The 18,644-nt window shown below is 49.5% G+C and overlaps 2 protein-coding genes across 7 annotated transcripts in view; one reads left to right on the forward strand and one right to left on the reverse strand.

Moving 5' to 3' along the window:
• The first annotated feature begins 5,414 nt into the window (after positions 1–5,414).
• CHPF2 (chondroitin polymerizing factor 2) lies at positions 5,415–13,798 on the forward strand. 2 transcript variants are annotated; one of them, XM_058298007.2, is made up of 5 exons: positions 5,696–7,578; positions 8,046–8,610; positions 8,722–8,790; positions 9,243–9,425; positions 10,207–13,798. In XM_058298007.2, the coding sequence occupies exons 1-5, from the start codon at positions 7,298–7,300 to the stop codon at positions 11,512–11,514; spliced, it is 2,406 nt and encodes an 801-aa protein (XP_058153990.1). In that variant the 5' UTR covers positions 5,696–7,297; the 3' UTR covers positions 11,515–13,798. The 2 variants fall into 2 exon arrangements, with proteins under 2 accessions (XP_004458351.3, XP_058153990.1); XM_004458294.5 differs by lacking the exon at positions 8,722–8,790 and having other exon boundaries at positions 5,415–7,578.
• SMARCD3 (SWI/SNF related BAF chromatin remodeling complex subunit D3) overlaps positions 11,813–18,644 on the reverse strand; it is a 33,390-nt gene continuing 26,558 nt past the window's right edge. For 3 of the 5 annotated variants that reach the window (XM_012525060.3, XM_071215351.1, XM_012525059.4), the window contains 12 exons: positions 18,307–18,518; positions 16,441–16,483; positions 15,540–15,662; positions 15,264–15,422; positions 14,943–15,038; positions 14,695–14,796; positions 14,280–14,441; positions 13,264–13,361; positions 12,947–13,082; positions 12,473–12,595; positions 12,243–12,344; positions 11,813–11,995 (listed from right to left, as the gene is read on the reverse strand). In XM_012525060.3, coding sequence (XP_012380514.1) covers positions 11,942–11,995; positions 12,243–12,344; positions 12,473–12,595; positions 12,947–13,082; positions 13,264–13,361; positions 14,280–14,441; positions 14,695–14,796; positions 14,943–15,038; positions 15,264–15,422; positions 15,540–15,662; positions 16,441–16,483; positions 18,307–18,518 — 1,410 coding nt within the window. In that variant the 3' untranslated portion in view covers positions 11,813–11,941. The remainder of the gene's footprint in view (positions 11,996–12,242; positions 12,345–12,472; positions 12,596–12,946; positions 13,083–13,263; positions 13,362–14,279; positions 14,442–14,694; positions 14,797–14,942; positions 15,039–15,263; positions 15,423–15,539; positions 15,663–16,440; positions 16,484–18,306; positions 18,519–18,644) is intronic. The other 2 variants (XM_058298009.2, XM_004458293.5) reach the window with 1 other exon arrangement.

Below are 18,644 nucleotides of genomic sequence, written 5' to 3' on the forward strand. Positions count from 1 at the left end.
AACCTTGGCCGCTAAGCCTAACCACCCCAGAAATGAGAGTTCTCATCAAAGCCGTGTAAGTTTGGTGGGAAGAGAACCTAAGTAAAAAAAACGGACCCCTTTTCCGAGTTTAAATTTGTCATTAATTAGCCATGTGGCCTTGCTCAAGTTCCTTTTCTTTTATGAGTTTCACTGTTTAAAATCTTTCCAGACTTACTGCCTACATTGTAAGTACTCAAATACAGGGCCAGCCTTTTGTGATCCCTGTTACTTCTCCAGGTTCCTGCCTGACAATACCTCGCTATAAGTGACACAGCTGGAGGAAGGCAAAGGAAGCTGTTACTCCCTCTGAGCACATTCTCCAAAAACGGCACCTTTTTGCACATGGCCCTGTGACCCTTTTTTAAAAATGAGCTCTTTACCCCAATTAAGTGCCTACCATATGTCAGCTTAAGAACTAGGTGCTGGAGTTGAAATGGTGGCGAGTCATTTCCTGCCCTCAGGTAGCTCACAATCAAGAAGGAGCATTTGAGGGAAGTGGATTTGGCTCAACGTATAGAGTGTCCACCTACCACATGGGAGGTCCAGGGTTCAAACCCAGGGCCTCCTGGCCTGTGTGGTGAGCTGGCCCATGTGCAGTGCTGATGCATGCAAGGAGTGCCCTGCCACGCAGGGGCGTCTCCCGTGTAGGGGAGCCCCACGTGCAAGGAGTGCACCCCATAAGGAGAGCCGCCCTGCATGAAGAAAGCGCAGCCTGCTCAGGTGTGGCGCCACACACATGGAGAGCTAACGCAGCAAGATGACTGAACAAAAAGAGACACAGATTCCCAGTGCCGCTGACAAGAATCCAAGTAGACACAGGAGAACATACAGCGAATGGATATAGAGAGCAGACAAGGGGGTGGGGGGAGAGAAATCTTTTTTTTTTTTTTTAAAGGAGCATTTGAAAAGTACACAGACCATGATAGTTCAAGTGATAAATGCCATGAAAGGAATGAGCTCTGGATGCTGCTTGAGTACTGAAGTGGGGACCACAGCATAACATAATTAAGGGCAAAAAACTCTGCATGCAAACACCAGATCGGTGTGATCTTGGGCAAAATACATACTCTTCTCTGTAAAATGATGATCGTTAATTACCTTATACAGTTGTTAGAAGGATTAAGGAGGCTAATTCTTATTAAGTACTTGGAACAGTGCCTGGTTCATAGTAAGTACTATTAAATGTTAGCTATCATTGTTAATAGTTTTAGCCAATTGTGTTCTGCTAGGCTTCCTTCTTGCCTTCCCTGCTACTCATAGAATACTTGGCCAAGGATACACGAGATGTTTATTTAATTTAATTCATTTAACAAATGTTAAGTATCTACTATGTGCAAGTCATTGCTTTAGGTAAACAGAATGTAGAGTCTAGTGAACCATCTGCACATCCCTTCTGTATGAAGCAAGGGAGTTATATGTGGATCACATAAAATCACTCTTCCAAGCACCTGAGCCTCCCAGGAGCAGTGCTACAGTGTCTCTCCCTCCGCCCCCCAACTTATTTTAAAAATGTGGTTGCAGGAGAGAATTAGCATTTATTATGCTCTCATTTATGCCACCTCATTTAATCCCCTCAACAAATTCTGAGGTGGGTATTATTACCATTTTACAGATTAGGAAACTAAGTCACAGAACTGTTAAATAAAACCACACTGCTGGTAGGAGACAGACCCAGGATTTAAGGCTGGAATCTTCTGATTCCAGAACTCGATCTCTGTACAATGGCTCAGGTTGGTAAGGAAAAGACTAACCAATTGCTTCCCTGAATTCATCTTCATAACAGCCAATTACATCCTTGATTTCCCATGAATTAACAGTTGTTGGGCAGATTATCCCTCAGCACAGTAAGAGTGGCTTAGAAAACCCCTTGGCCACTTAAAAATTCTGACATTCTCACTTACAGATTAGATCTCTTACAAGGAACAGACCTGAGAATGAAAGGAGAAGATATGGGTAAAGAGAAATGGGGAAATGGGAGGGAGAAAGAAAAAGAGAGGTAGGCAGAGAGATAGGAGAAAAGGGTTGGCTAAATATTATCACAGAAGGTCAACACTGGAAGAAGGACATTTGGTCTGGACTCTTCATTTAACAGATGAAAAACCAAGATCCAAAGAAGGGAATGTCTCATCCAGAATTATCAAGAAACTTAGTAATTGGGAAGGGTCTGAAACTGGCTGTTCAATATGGTAGACTGTAGCCACATGTGGCTAATCTGAATTGAGATGTACCATGTATGTGTAAGTGTAAAATACACATTAGATTTTACAATTTTGTAGGGAAAAAGAATGTAAAATATATCATTAATAATTTCTAATATTCCTCCCTGGCACCGAGGGATCACTACCACATACCAGCTGAAGAAGCAACTATAAAATGACCTTGAATTAAAGATTCAATGCGGAACAGTAGAATATACCTGTCTACATATAATAACATGACTTCGGGAAGCTGTTTGACCTAATGTAAGGGGGAAATGGAAAGGAGAAATGAGATTATAAGGCTGTGAGTCTCTAAAAAAGAGTCTGGAGGTTGTCAGAAGGAATACCCCTATGTACAACTGAACAGAGTCTAAGAGACAGATAAGGTAGATACAACCCCAGGTATTGGTTCTTTTGAGGGATAAAGAGACCCACGGGTTCTATGGTCATGGCAGAAGGGGTTCACTGCCATGACAGATAGCCCTTCTTTGGAGCTGGTGTTTCTGCATGATGGAATTGGACTCAGAGGGGATCTCTTTTCACAAGACTTGCATGCTACTTTATTGGAATTGTAGTTGGTGCTGGGTTTAAGATATATGTAGGGGATTTGAATCTCTGGACTGATAATATGACACCCAGGCCCAGAGCCTCAACAGACTTCAGCTCCTACACTTTGATTTATTGGACTTACTCCACTCAGCTAACATGGAGTTGAAGAAGGTCAACCACCACAACATGGAGCCTAGAGTGTCTACAACTGGAAGCGGGAGGAGTGCATCCAGTACCCATATGGAATCTAAGCCCTCACTTGACATAGATGTGCAATGGACACAACCAATCCAATGTCCACAGAGAAAATGTGGAATGGGTGTGGGAACGGTAGCCATGGGGGCTGCTGGGTGTGGGGAACGGGAGGAAGAGATGAGATGTGGAGGCGTTTTCGGGACGTGGAGTTGTCCTGGATAGTGCTTCACGGACAATTACGGGACACTGTAGATCCCCCCAGGGCCCACTGGATGGAACGTGAGAAAGTCTGGGCTATGATGTGGACCATTGACTATGGGGTGCAGTGATGCTCAGAGATGAACTTACCAGGTGCAATGGATGTGTCATGATGATGGGAGAGAGTGTTGCTGTGGGGGGAGTGGGGGGGCGGGGGCGGTGGGGTTGAATGGGACCTCATATTTTTCATAATGTAATTAAAAAAAAAATAATAATTTCTAATATTGATAACATGTTGAAATGATAATATTTTGGGTTTATTTCATAATATAATAAAATATATGTTTCATTTTACCTTTGTAAAAATGTGGCAACCAGAAAATTAAAATTTATATGTGTGGTTCATGTTTGTGATTTGCATTAGATTTCTCTTGGGCAGCACTGGTCTAGAACTGACCTCGAGGTGAGTATCCCTACTCCTCTTTCCAAAATTGCTTCTAACCATTCATTTACCTATTATGTACCAGTTGCTGAAGGGAGGTCAAATTGCATTATAAAGGAAGATGAGACCAAAACACAGAATAACACCCCCTTTACTATTTTGAAATAAAATTCATAGTTATGACCTAACTATGCACATAATTTTAAAAAAAAATTATAGTGTCTTAACCATAACAGAAAGGAGAAATAAAAGAAAATCCTTTATAATAAAATAATGGTATTTCAGTATATAAATGCTTGGTTGTAATCATCCTAGAAAACATGATTACTAACATGCTTGTACCTATATGTAGGATCACCTTGAATGTGAAAGTTCAAATGCAGATTGATATAAATCTGTTAGATTTAGTGACTCAAACACCATGAATGACATTCCTGTCAGCTACATAGTTTTCTAAAATGGTGAAAAACTTTTAGTAAATTCCTGAATAAAACAAAATACAATCTTCTTTCCATCTACATGGTATTTCCATTTCCTTGAAAATTCAGCACATATTAAACCCCTGTAAAATTACTGTTATGTTTATATATAAAACACAGGTTCTAAGATCAGATGATGATAAGTAGTTTTTTTCACCTACATGAATGTTCCCTAGGACAATCAAAAGTTGCGTAGGATCAGGACCATTGTACTATCTTGCAGTGTGTAAGACAGTAGTGTCCTTGGCTCCCCCCCCACCCCCCACCCCCGCCCCAGTCATTTGGCAACAAAATTGTCCCTTTATGTTTCCAAATTGCCTCCTAGGGATGGTGCCATGCTGATTGGGAACTCACTGTTGCAATTCTAAGAACCTGCCTGCCCTCCACTGCCCTCCAGTCTCATCTCTGGCTTTCTTCCTCTCTCACCATATTCTAGCCGCCCTGGCCTTCTTCTCTAGTCCAACATCTTTCTTCTTTCAGTGACTTCGTGTACTCTTTCCTTTGCCTGAAAAACTCTTCTCTCCAGTTTTTGCTTGGACAACTCTTACTGAACCCTTAGCTCTCTGCTTTTACTTCCTCAGACATTCCCAAATTCCAAATCCAATTTATTTTTATTTTTAAACATTTATTTTTCTACCCCACCCCACCCCACCCCACCCCACCCCACCCCATCCCGGCTGCCTGTTCTTCTTTGTCTACTTCTGTTGTTGTCAACTGCATGGGAATCTGTGTTTCTTTCTGTTCCGTCATCTTGTTGTGTCAGCTCTCCGTGTGGATAGCGCCATTCTTAGGCAGGCTGCACTTTCTTTCGCGCTGGGCGGCTCTCCTTATGGGGTGCACTCCTTGCGTGGGGCTCCCCTACGTGGGGGACACCCCTGCGTGGCCGGCACTCCTTGTGCACATCAGCACTGCGCATGGGCCAGCTCCACACGGGTCAAGGAGGCCTGGGGTTTGAACCACGGACCTCCCTTGTGGTAGACGGACGCCCTAACCACTGGGCCAAGTCCGCTTCCCTCCAAAATCCAATTTAATTCTTCCTGTTATGCTTTCCCATTGGGTTCTGTACTTTTTCTATAATGATATTTATCACAATTTGTGATTATGACATTTATAGTTTTGGTATGTGTGTGTTTAATAGTCCCTGAGAGAAGGGACCATGTCTGTAGTGTCCACCACTTGTTGATCCAGTATTCATTAAGATACCTCCAAATTAGTAGAAGAACAAGCATTTCTTAAATAAATGAATGAACGAATTATGGGATTCCCGAGTGGATCGGGATAAGTCCTCCAAGACGCAGAAGCGTGTTTATTAACGGGTATTTTTTTTTCCAGAGAAGACCAGTGAAGTGGAAGATCTACGGCACCTTTGAGTTCAGTCTGTGTTCACTCGGATTAGCCTTTGTAGAATACACGTTTATTACCGTGAGGCCAGCACCAACCACGTCGCTCCGAAGCAGGAACACAAGCCTGAGAATGAACGCGAGCGACCCAACACCGCGGCAGGCGTCTTCCAGACGGAGCCGAGACGCGTTCCCGCGTGGGGGAGGAGGAACCATAGAGGAGGAACCTGAGGAGCGAGCGGCCGGATGCGGTCACCATAGAGACCAGTGACTGACAGGGAACGGAAGAGGAAGGAGCGGGCTGGGGGTTGTGAGGTGGCAGCAGCTGCAGCGGCGGAGCCGGCCCTTCAGCCGAGCTTTGGGGTCTGTTCCCCCTTCCCCGTCCTTACTTCTGCAAGGGGAGTCAGGGGCGCTGCTTCTGAGAGCAGGAGTTTCCCATTTCTCCATCCCCACGTCCCCAGCTCCTCCCCAGGACCGGGCTTGCCGAGACAGCCGCACCCCGGCCGGAACCGGGCTGTTCTTTATCCTTCCTCGGTGCGCACCTGGCCCTGGATGCAGGGTCCTCTCTTTGGGGCTTCGGGTGGTCACCTCATTGTCCAAGTGTCCACCGGCTCAGGCTCCCCCGCTAGTTCAGTAAGACCTGTTGCTCCCCGCCTCAGGTCTGAGAGCCGGGGTCTTTTCCCTCTCCCTATACCTTTCAACGAAGCGCGATCTTAATTCCTCCCGCCCGCCGCCCTTCCTCTAAAGGCTTGTCGTACCCATTCTTGCTCTCAAATCAGAACATTCTGAGCTTAATTCTCCCTTCCTTCTTCTCTACACCTTCCTGATGTGATTTTATTTCTGTTTTGAAACTAACAGCTAAAACTAGCTTTTGGCCTTATTTCTAGGACTAGAATTTCTTTAATCGCTGAGGGGTAGCCCAGGCTATTGCTGTTCCCCTGGCAATATATCTAATATATATCTAATATATCTAAAAACTGAGCTGAGCTTTTGTTTGCCTTATACAGAATTCCCATCCCCCCCCCTTTTTTTTTTTTGGTGCCTCGGGCCCTTTCTGGTAAGACCAGATACCAGGAAGAATTACTGTAATTTGTCTGCTCCCTCTCAGAGAAAGGTGGGGCAATACCAACCTCGCCGCATCTGGAATTTGGGCAAGAACCACCATGCAAAATGGCTCCAATAGCCATTGTGCTTTTCTGAGAGGATATGAGTGCTGAGTCACCATATTTGTCTACCTCATTTGGGTGGGCAGAACTTCTGCCTGCTTTGCTGGTGGCTCTTGACCACTCCTAACTTGGAGGAGGGGCTTACCCTAGCTGTTGTGACCCTTTTGTTGGGCCAGCCTTCAGCAGTCAGTCAGCTATTCCTTTAAAACAGAGAATTGTACCTGAGCCAGGTGTTCGTTAGTTAGGAAAGGCAGACTGAGGCAAGTTTCTCTGGTTGGTGGCTGTTGTTTTGTTGGATCACGTGCTTTTCCCTAACTTGTTCTTTATCAGTGGCTGCTATCTCTTAGATCCACATAGTGGATCTACATCTGTATAGTCCTTCTTTTGGGGTTAAGTCTGGCAGTATTGAGTTTTGTTTCCTCCCCTTTCCCCTGGAAGACAGAACCCTTATCCCAGTAGTGAGAGAAATTGATTATAATGCTTATTACTATTAAGGCTGAGAGTTAGATCCAATACCTTGACAGCTGCCAGGCAGAGGGCATAGTGAAGACAGGACAGTCAAGCACCCTGGGGAATGCTAGGCCTGGAAGCATACATGCCTTGCTCTGTTGTTGACCTCATTGACCCAAGGTTCTCTGGTTAAACTACTTCTGGCCAGGCACCCAGCAGCTCCATTGATCCTTGAGGCTGTGCCTTCTGGGGCACCCACATGGCAGGGCAGGCCATCATGCGACTGAGCTCCCTTTTGGCTCTGCTGCGGCCAGCGCTGCCCCTCATCCTAGGGCTGTCTCTGGGATGCAGCCTGAGCCTCTTGCGGGTTTCCTGGATCCAGGGTGAGGGAGAAGATCCCTGTGTAGAGGCTGTGGGAGAGCTGGGAGGGCCACAGAATCCAGACTCAAGAACTCGGCTGGACCAAAGTGATGAAGACTTCAAACCCCGGATTGTCCCCTACTACAGAGATCCCAACAAGCCCTACAAGAAGGTGCTCAGGTGAGAGCTATGTGTGTGTACAGACCCCAGACACTGGACCTCACTTTAGGGCTGCTGTAAGTCACTTGCCTCTGCTTTTCCATTGATCGCCATCCTGTTAGGCTTCTTGAGATAATCTCCTGTCTTATTACCCGTCATGGTTTTTTGCTTTTTTTTTCTCCTCCTCTTCAGGTCCAAGGAGGTCTCACCCATTGGTGTTAAATTAGTATTCAGTGTTCTTAAACAGGGCAGGAATTGCATCTAACCTATCTACTCCATACTTAGAAGATCTCCCCTCCCCAAAATATTTACAGTATTAGATACTCATTGGACACTTACTCCAATAGCCAATTAATATGCATGAGGAGGTGTCTCCCTTCTCTTTTCCCAACTCTTACTCACTCATTGCTAGGGGTATGTATATATAGAACAAGCTAGGTTCCTAAAGATTAGGGATTTGACCCCCCGATACTCTGGTATCTCCACAGGACTCGGTACATCCAGACAGAGCTGGGCTCTCGTGAACGGTTGCTTGTGGCTGTCCTGACTTCTCGAACCACGCTGTCCACTCTGGCCGTGGCAGTGAACCGCACAGTGGCCCACCACTTCCCTCGGCTACTCTATTTTACTGGGCAGCGAGGGGCCCGGGCTCCAGCAGGGATGCAGGTGGTATCTCATGGGGACGAGCGGCCGGCTTGGCTCATGTCAGAGACTCTACGCCATCTTCACACACACTTTGGGGCTGACTATGACTGGTTCTTCATAATGCAGGATGACACATATGTGCAGGCCCCCCGCCTGGCAGCCCTTGCCGGCCACCTCAGTATCAACCAAGACCTGTACTTGGGCCGGGCTGAGGAGTTCATTGGTGCTGGGGAGCAGGCCCGGTACTGTCATGGTGGCTTCGGCTACCTGTTATCACGGAGTCTCCTGCTTCGATTGCGGCCACATCTGGATGGCTGCCGAGGAGACATTCTCAGTGCCCGTCCTGATGAGTGGCTCGGCCGCTGTCTCATCGACTCTCTGGGGATTGGCTGTGTCTCCCAGCACCAGGTAACAAGCCTTTTAAGTTAATTCCAGTCCCCCTACAAGTTAATAGTGACTGAGTGCTTGATCTCCAGGCTGGGTGCTGCTGGCTCATTTCTATCATTTTACCCTTTCTAGCCACTGGTCTGTCCCTTTGGCAGTCCCTTGCTCACCTTTGACAGTAATAGAGCCCTGGAGTCTTCAAAGGTAACATCTTGTCAGGGAATCTCTGGCCAAGACAAATTTATGCCCCTCATCACCAGTCCTCTGCCCCCACCCCAATATACTACATGACTGTTATGAAAAATCTGGGAGTTTCCTACAAATCGCCACTACTCCCGAAGAGGCAAAGACCCAAGTGTGGTCTAGACCAGAGTATTGGGAGTACTTTCTGTCTTGTGGCTTTTATTCCCTTGAGTAACTGGGATTCTTTGGGGGAAAGGAGTAGCATTAGTTGCCTCCTTACTTTCTCCTGTCTGAAATCCTGTCTGAAATAGTGGAAGTAACAACTGAGGTTAAGGGTAACGCTAGAATGAGCTCCTACTTCCCTCTATTCTAAAGTAGCAGTAATAGGTGTGAATGGTTGTGTGTGGCTAAGGGCGGTTTGTGACCAGCAGATCTCAGCATGTGGCATTCATTAGTCTGATTGGTCCCTCTAGGGGCAGCAGTATCGCTCATTTGAACTGGCCAAAAATAGGGACCCCGAGAAGGAGGGGAGCTCAGCTTTCCTGAGTGCCTTTGCAGTGCACCCTGTCTCCGAGGGAACTCTCATGTACCGGCTACACAAACGCTTCAGTGCTCTGGAGTTGGATCGGGCTTACAGTGAAATAGAACAACTGCAGGTGAGCTAAAGTAGAGCAGGTAGGCCAGAGAATCAGAGGGAGGTTGACATGTCCAGGCTTACAGTGAATAGGCAGCTGAGCAAGTGGGGAGGCTGTGCTAGGCTTAGTCTAATGGAGGAATAGAAAGGATGATCATCCCTAAATTTAAAACTACTGGGAGAGAAGGATTTCTTGCATGTCTAGGTCAATAATACGATGAGCTCCTGGAATGATTTGAATGCATTTAAAGATGTTTGCAGGTGAACTTCGAGAATCAGAAGGCTCAGTACAGGTTTAGACAGAAGAGTTTTGGCTCCTCTCCAATAATTTCTCTCCACCGAGGAAGCAAAAATCCCAAAGTTCTTGAATTTCTAGAACTACCCTAAAAAGGCCCAAGGGGAGAAGGTAGAAGAATTCTCTGATTTAGTGAGGGATTTGTCAGAGGTGGAGTATAGGTGAAAACAAGTTTCTGATATGGGAGATATGAATACTTGGAATATGGGAGAGAAAACCTGTTGAGCTTTATATTTCAGGATATTTTTACTTTTGTGAAAGCACTTTTTTCACTTTTCCTTCTCACAGCAGTCATGTAAGGTGGGTATGATTTCTATTCTCCATTTTACAGATAAAAAATATAAATACAGGGAATTGAATGATTAGGTAAGGGGCACCTCATAAATGTTGGCGGAGTTAGGACAAAACTCAGCTTTTCAGGCTCTAAGCCTAGTAAACTCAGAGCCAGGAAACTAGAGCTGGGTAGGGATCCTAGATGGTGCCCTAACTGTATTCTCTCCCAACCTAGGCTCAGATCCGGAACCTGACAATGCTGACCCCTGAGGGGGAGGCAGGTCTGAGCTGGCCAGTTGGGCTGCCGGCTCCTTTCACACCGCACTCTCGTTTTGAGGTGCTGGGCTGGGACTACTTCACAGAGCAGCACACATTCTCCTGTGTAGATGGTGCTCCCAAGTGCCCACTGCAAGGGGCCAGCAGAGCAGATGTGGGTGATGCTGTGGAGACTGCTTTGGAGCAGCTGAACCGGCGCTATCAGCCCCGCCTGCGCTTCCAGAAACAGCGGCTACTCAACGGCTACCGGCGCTTCGATCCAGCCCGGGGCATGGAGTATACCCTGGACTTGCTGTTGGAAGCTGTGACTCAGCGGGGACACCGACGGGCACTGGCCCGCAGGGTCAGCCTGCTGCGGCCACTGAGTCGTGTGGAAATCTTACCTATGCCCTATGTCACTGAGGCTACTCGGGTGCAGCTGGTATTGCCACTTCTTGTGGCCGAAGCTGCTGCAGCCCCTGGTTTCCTTGAGGCCTTTGCAACCAGTGTTCTGGAGCCACGTGAACACGCACTGCTTACCCTATTGCTAGTTTATGGGCCACGGGATGGTGGCCGAGGGGCCCCAGATCCATTTCTCAGGGTGAAGGCTGCAGCAGCTGAGTTAGAACGGCGGTACCCTGGGACGAGGCTGGCCTGGCTCGCTGTGCGAGCTGAGGCCCCTTCCCAGGTTCGGCTCATGGATGTGATCTCGAAAAAGCATCCAGTGGACACCCTTTTCTTCCTTACAACTGTGTGGACGAGGCCTGGGCCCGAAGTCCTCAACCGCTGCCGCATGAATGCCATCTCAGGCTGGCAAGCCTTCTTTCCAGTCCATTTCCAGGAATTCAACCCTGCCTTATCACCACAGAGATCACCCCCAGGGCCCCCTGGGGCTGGCCCTGACCCTCCGTCCTCTCCTGGTGCTGACCCTTCCCGGGGTGCTTCTGTCGGGGGCAGATTTGACAGACAGGCTTCTGCTGAGGGCTGCTTCTACAATGCAGACTACCTAGCGGCACGAGCTCGGCTGGCTGGTGAACTGGCAGGCCAGGAAGAGGAGGAAGCCCTGGAGGGGCTGGAGGTGATGGATGTTTTCCTCCGGTTCTCAGGGCTCCACCTCTTTCGAGCCGTAGAGCCAGGGCTGGTGCAGAAGTTCTCACTGCGGGACTGTAGCCCACGGCTCAGCGAGGAACTCTACCACCGTTGCCGCCTCAGCAACCTGGAGGGGCTGGGGGGCCGTGCCCAACTTGCCATGACTCTCTTTGAGCAGGAGCAAGCCAACAGCACTTAGCATTGCTCTAGGGCCGTATACCTCTTCATAGTCCCCTTTTCTGCCTTCACCCCAGGAGGGCAAGGCATGATGAATGGACAGGTGGAAAGCTTGTTGCTGTATTTTTTTAAATAAGAAAATGTTATTAAAAGTGTCTTATGCCAAATGGTTTTTAGGTCTAGGGAAAATGGAGTATGGAGAAGAATATCAGGAAGGAGTGTGGAGTTTTTCAGGGGGACCCACTGCCTCCCCCTTCCCTCTTGCCCTCTTTCCCTCCCTCCCTTCTTCTCTACACAGTTTCCAATAACCACACGGCTGCTATTAGATGAATGACCTTTAATCCAGTCCCGCAGCCTCACCCCAAAGGTGTAAGAGGAGTGATGGCAAGGCCCTGGGGTACAGGGCCCAAGCCCAGAAGGTCCACAGTGGTGCTTGTTCAAAGGGGCTCCTAAGTATTGCGCACAACCAGCGACTGCTCCAGTTCCTGCCTGCGCTGCTGGATCTTTAGAGAAAAAGCAGGAACAGGGTTACAGTATTCCTGGTGGGCGATCAGGACAACCCTCAGCCCCCCTGACTACTCTCCTTGCTTTGGAAAAGCACCTGGGGGCAGGGAGAATTGCTACATGGCTGAGGTGGGTATAGTGGAGGAGTTTCACCATGTGAACTTGGCAAGGGCAGCCAACAGCTGAAAAGGGAGGCTTTTCCTGGAGTGGAAAGGGGAGGGGTGAAGTGCAAGGGACTCTCCATACCTTGCAGTAGAAGTAGCGGCTAACAGCTTCCTGGGACCAGGGCTGGTGGTAGAACTCAGCCCGGCGTTCCTCTTCAGGGTTGCCTGCTACATCTGTCATCACCTGGGAGGGAGCAGTGGGGATCATTCCTAAGCCCAGAACGACCCCACCCGACACCAGTGTTCAGCATTTACTATCTTTCCAAATGTGCTTGTCTTCCACTCCAGTAATCCCTGAGTCTCCCTCTTCACCTTGAGGTCCCGGCTCTGGGAGCGGAGCAGGTCTTGGACATAGCCTTTGGGGTCTCTGGAGAAGCTTAGCATGAAGTCCCTCTGGATCTTGAGCTGGTTTATGGACTCAATCGTCTCATGGATCTACAGGTAGAAAGACAGATGCTGTCAACCTGGCCTTGGTGATGATGGGAGAGGAGGGTAAAAGGAAGATGGTGGGAAGTAGAGGGAGGAGGGAATTCACTCCTGTTCATTTGAAGGGCAGTCCCTCAGCTCCTGATTCCTTAAAGTCCCAGGGAAGAAGCAGAGTGGGGGTGGACAGGGCTAAACTTGTAATGAGATTGAACTCCATGCAGCAATGGAAGGGCCATTTGTCCCTTTTTTTTCTCCATAAGTCCATGTTGTGGTCTAAGTCTGTATTTTGTCCTTTCTGGGTTAACCGCCCACTCCAGCTCTGGGTTAATACCTGATGCCATCTCCGGGCTCTGGCCTCACCTTACTGTCTAGAGCGCTGATCTCCTGCTGATTAGCTGTGGATAGGAGGAAGCTGCTCATCTGCCCCTTCAGCGGCTCTTCCACCTCCACATCAATGTCATAACACGCTGTTTTCTTCTGGTCTGATGGGTCCACGCTGCCGGGGAAGTCCAGTCTTGGTGTCCACCATGCCCCCAAAGAGGCCGAGGACACAAGGGCTGGGGTATATCCACAAGGGAGGGGAGGAGAGATGGAAGTGGGAGGATGTGGGAGGGCAGGGAAGGCAAGGTGGGAATAAGATAATTCCCTGTCTGAGAAGCAAGTTGGGGTCATCTCACCTGATAACGTGGTTGATGACAATTGGGTCAGGGGGTAATAGCAGAGCTGTGAGGCGCTGGGGAATCTCAGAAAACTTCAGCCGGGGACAGTCAAAAATCTGAAACAGAAGAATGGGGGAGAGAAGACATAGTACCCTTTCATGCTTGAAGAGAGCAAAACTTCTCTTCTAGATTCTTCCATTCTAGAAGGGCTGCAAGAAGCTAGAACTAAGGCCACTTCCTCAGTGCTCATAGGGATGGGACTGGGATGGGTGGTGGTGGAATGCTAACAAGGAAGGTCAGTATAGTGCAGTGTTGAGAGTTTGGGCCATGTGCCTGCCTACTTAGGTATAAATCCTGCTTCCATCACTTACTGCATAACTTTGAGCAAGTTTATAACATCGTAGGCCTCAGTTTCCTCATCTCTAGAGTGGAGATAATAATAGTACCTATCTCACAGGGTTGTTGTGAGAATTAAATGAATTAATATATGTAAAGTGCTTGGAGCAGTGCCTGGTCCATGTTAAGTGCTCAATAAATGTCACTGCTATTTTTATTTTTCATGTTTACCTGCTGTGCTGCTTTTTAAATGCATTAATAATAACCTCACTTTGGTAGAATTCTGTCAAATCGCTGTCACAGCAATTTGAATTTCCTAACTGCGCAATGGGTTAGATGGGACAGGTATTTCCACTCTATTTCACAGATAAGGAAAAAGACTCAAGTAGCTAAGTAACTTATCAAAAGTTTAGACCCAGGACTAGAACCCAGCTACTGGCTTTGTAGAGTTCTGGATCTTCCTAACTTGGGAAGGGTTTATTATAGAGTTGGCTAAAATGAATTGGCTGCAGCATAGGACTAATTCATGATAAATCCTGGACGAGAACCCTGGTCTCGTGACTGCAAGACTATGAATATGGACTGTTTCTGATAAACAGAAACCTGGAATGGATGAGTGGTCATTACCTTATTAGAGGTCATTCCCCTGCTGGATAACTGCCTGCTTCCCAGATCCCTGGATTCAGGAGAGAGGTTACCTGCTGGAAATACTTGTCCCCATTGATGTATTCCTTGTCGTGGGAGTCCTGCAGCCTGTTGGTCTTCACATACTGCCACAGGGCCTGGACAATGGCTGAGCGGCTCTGCGTGTGCAACCCCAGCAGCCGGGCCAGGCGGGGGTCCAGTTTGAACTGAGGAGGCTGGGAAAGATGACCATGAAAATTAGATAGAGGGAGTAGAAAAAGCTCAGGGCCAAGCAGCTTGGGAATAAGGGATATGTTGCCTGGGCTCCTTGGGATCATCCTTCTGGTGTAGAGAGGACAGTGGGGTTTCTTGGGGACTAGGCCCATCCTGTATAAGGAAAAAGGTTGGGGTGGGGGCCAAGGGCTGGCTATGCCTGGGCATGGGCAGGCCTGGAATAGCATTTGCAGGGTGGTGAGGGCAGGCACAGACCTGGTAGTCCAACATGAGGAGCAGGGTGCAGCGCACACTCAAGTCCCCTGGCCGCTTCACCTGGAATCCATCTGTCTCCTGGGTTGTGGGTGTCCGGTGCCACTGTCCCGGTGATAAGAGTTGGGTCACTATCATAGACCCATCTGTATTTGTGGGGTCTGGGGCTTGTCTCTGACCTAAAATTGTGGGTCCCTTAAGGGACTTGGGCCTGTGGAAGGGTGGCGAGTCAAGGGCAGAAGGAGTCTTACCTCAACTAGGTGGTTGTCAGGGCCATAAAGGTCTTTGTCCAGCTCAATGACCAAACTCTTGAAGAAGGAAGAAAACTTCCGCTTCTGCTTGCTGGGCTGTGAGAAAGGAATAGGGACCGTGGGGGCAGAACAGGGACCATGGGGGCAGAATGAGGCAAAGTTGAGAGTGGGGTGGGGCTGGTAGGATGGGGCAGCATGGATAGATACAATCCTCTTCACCCACAGCTGTCTCTCTAGGCCCACCCACCACTGGCTAGGGCTGACACCCTAAGCCTTAGTATAAATGTTTTGTTCTGTCTCTCAACTCAGCCCCATACCCACCCCAGGACACCTGGAGAGACCTGGGCCAGGACGTACGTCATCCAGGAGTTTCCCCTCTACCCGAAGCTCCCAGGAAGCAATGCTGCCATCAGAATCCTCAGCATCAGGCTTCGCAGGGTTAAAAGTATTGGAGATATAAAGACGTAGCTTCCGCTTTTGCTGTAGAAATAAAGAGAATAGTACAGAGCAAAGACTGTGTGCTCTCCCAGAGCAACCCTGCTTCCCCATTCTGGGAATCGTACATAAAGCCCTATACCTATCCCCAAACTACAGCACCTTCATTGGCCTCTTCAGAGCCTCCTGGATGTCCACCCGCTTCCGCATGATGGTTTGATCCAGTTTCCTCTCAAATGCTAGGAGGTCCATGTATGCCTGGGACTCAGGGACCAGCTCCCGAATCTGAAGTAGGAGCAAGAAGAAGGAATCAGGGCCTCAACAAATCTTGTAACATGGAATGTGGGAGTATCAGTCAATCCTAGAGTGTCATGCGATCCCAGGATACAAAGAATGTGGAGGGGAGTTGTCCAATTTCAGGGCAAGGACTTTTGAGACCCATATCCATTCATCCATCAGCCTCAATGGGCAGAGATAAAAATTGCTCTCTAGGGGAGGAGGTAGCAACTGGGGAGCCTCATCTTGTTATGCCCTTGCCCTAGAGCTGCTGGGCTTCCCTGGGTCTCTGCAAAGTGGTTAGGGGCTCTGGAGTCCCTGAGATGATTGGTGGTTGCTTGCCTCTACCCTGGCATCTCACCCAGCACCTGCACCTGATGTCCGAACCATATACTCCCTACCCAGCTCGCCTGGGTCCAGTTAATGATGTCCATTGCCTCTGGTCAGCTTCTGTTCCTTTCACTCCACTTACCAGCATCTGATCCCCCAGCTTCTGTCCTCTTTGTTTCACGCTTTTGTCTTAGGACCACTGGAATTTGATCCACCGAACCCCAGGCCAAGGATTCTAGCCCTTGGGGCTCCCTTCCTTCCCCCCGCCCCACCCCCCTCTCCCTCTAGCCTGGGGAGCCTCACTTCTTAATTAGCTTTTTAAACAAAAAGTGAAAGTGACGGTGACGCTGAAGCTTTGCTCCTGAGGGGGGAGGGGAGGGGCAGCACAGGGGGAAGAGAGGAGGCGGAGCAGCGAAGGGTGGGGGGTGGGCTGGGGGCTGCTGTGAAAGGCACTCACCCTTTGAGGGAGGATTTTGTCAGCCATCTTCCTCCTCTTGGCACTGTACATTTTTTAAAGAAAAAACCAGGTTACCATGGTGACAGATCTGGGAGTAACGAGGCCACCTGCTAAATTATCCCGACATCTCCGCCAGCCTGGCTGAGGTTCCCACAGCCCGCTCGTCTGCCCGCCCAAGGGGCTACGATGGTGTGTGTGGAACTGGCACTCTGTCCTCCCGTGGGAAGCATCCATTCTCTGGCCTGGAAGCCCCTTTCCATCTCACCACATCCACAGGACTGGAGAAATTTAGATTTGGGTGGGGGTAGGGGTGGGGGAGGTGCCAAAAGATAGGAGCTGCAATGTTTGAGGGAAGCTGGGGAGGATTTGGGGAACAGAGGAAGGAGAGAGAACAGGTTCTGAGGACTTTTTTTTTTGCTAAGCAGGGGCAAACATTCTAGTTCCAAGATGGACTGAGGCAACCATCCCTGGTTCCCAGTCCCTGGAGCTGAAGGTGATGGTGTGAAGCCGGTGAGGACTTGCAGCCCTGCCACCCTGGGCTCCGTAGGGGGACACTGATGGGCAGAGGAGCATTCATTCATGTGGACCACCTGCTAACATGGCAAGGGACACACCACTCAGGGATCCAGAGTCTGTGTGTGTGTGTGGATGCGACTGAGGACTAGGAACTAAAGAACAAAGGCCAAATGGGCTGGACCTGGGTGAGAAGCTGGGATTTGGACTCTTCTGGACTCCCTAGCTGCTTCGGACCCCCGAAAAGGAAACCGTGACAGGTCGAGATTAGAGATTAGAACACAGGCTAGAGGATGGCTCCATACTGCCCCCATGTGGTGTTCTCCACCACAGCACCATCCCTGCTCAGAATTCTATTCCAAGGCTAGGCAAACAGCTTTCATTAAAGGTGTGATTTGTTTAAAACAAATTATCTATGTGAAATGCTACATTTATACAAGATAGTTCAGGGAATTAGTATTTACTGCACCAAAGGACGATTCACTTTGCACAAGAATTCATCGTGGAATTCCTATAAATGGTGTTTCCTTGATGTGTAAAAAATATTTTATAATGAGGTAAAATGCAGACTATACCTTTTATAGGAATCCATCTGTTGTGCAAATGGAAGCATGTGTGCTTGGCTAAATACTGAAATCCAGAGGGAAATCTTTCTCACCAGGCGCCAGCATGGACTTTTGGGGTACCACCAGGTGGCTCAGAAAAGGAGATGGGCTGGCCCAGGTGGCTTAGGGCAGATCTGGCGCAGAGGACCGAATAATAGTACTTCTTCAACCTCTCAGTGCATACAAATCACCTGAGAGCAGTGCTGGGTAGAAGATGCTGCTGGACCACCCACCCACCGGGCCAATTCCCAGGCTCCGCCCCTGGATTTAGAAGCTATGGCCTGGGGGCATTTTTAACAGTCAAGCTTGGGGATTCTGAGAAGGGTCGCCTGGAGAAACACGCTTGGAGACACACAGTCCTAAAACTTCTGCCCTCACTCCTCCTGCCAGCCCGGCCCCACCCTAAAGACGGAAGCATCCCCCAGAACCTGAGGAAAGGAATGGAGGGAGGGACTGCGGGGGGAGGGGGGGGGCAAGGAGAAGGGCAAGGGGCGCATGCAGGAAAGGGGTATTGGCTGCCAACGGCTGCAGCCTCAGACGACTGTAGGAACACAAAGGAACCAGACCAGTGCCCGCTCAGCCTCTCGTTTAAGCCCACCTCCCCCGAGGGCACCCCATCCAGGATTACTCATTCCTTGTTCATCATTCTTCCTCACCCTTGGAATTCCCGCTCCTCCACCTCGTCGCTGCGGGTCCTGACTTCCTGCCCCTTCACACCCCCCTCGGCCGCTGGGCCCCCCTCACTCACCTGCGGCTCCGCGCGGGGGCGGTGGGCACCGGCTGGCCCTGGCTCTGTGCCTGGCTCTGCCCGGGCGGGGGCGCTGCTCGCTTGCGGGCGGGCTCCATGCCCGCGGGGGCCAGGCCGGGTCGTACAGCAGGGCTGCCCATGTACGGGGAACCCGGGGGGCCCATGGGCGCCCCCTGGTGGGGCATCCGGGCTCCAGACGGCATCCCGGGGCGCTAGCGGGGGGCCGGGGGAGGGGGGGTAAAGCAGAAACAGGCACCCGCCGGTCAGACCAAGGCCCCGGCTCCAGACGCGGTGAACCGGCGGCTCCTCCCGCAAGACCCCCCGCTTGTGACCCTGAT

The sequence above is a fragment of the Dasypus novemcinctus genome, chromosome 5, assembly GCF_030445035.2.
Source record: "Dasypus novemcinctus isolate mDasNov1 chromosome 5, mDasNov1.1.hap2, whole genome shotgun sequence".
In the NCBI taxonomy this organism is placed as follows: Eukaryota; Metazoa; Chordata; class Mammalia; order Cingulata; family Dasypodidae; genus Dasypus; species Dasypus novemcinctus.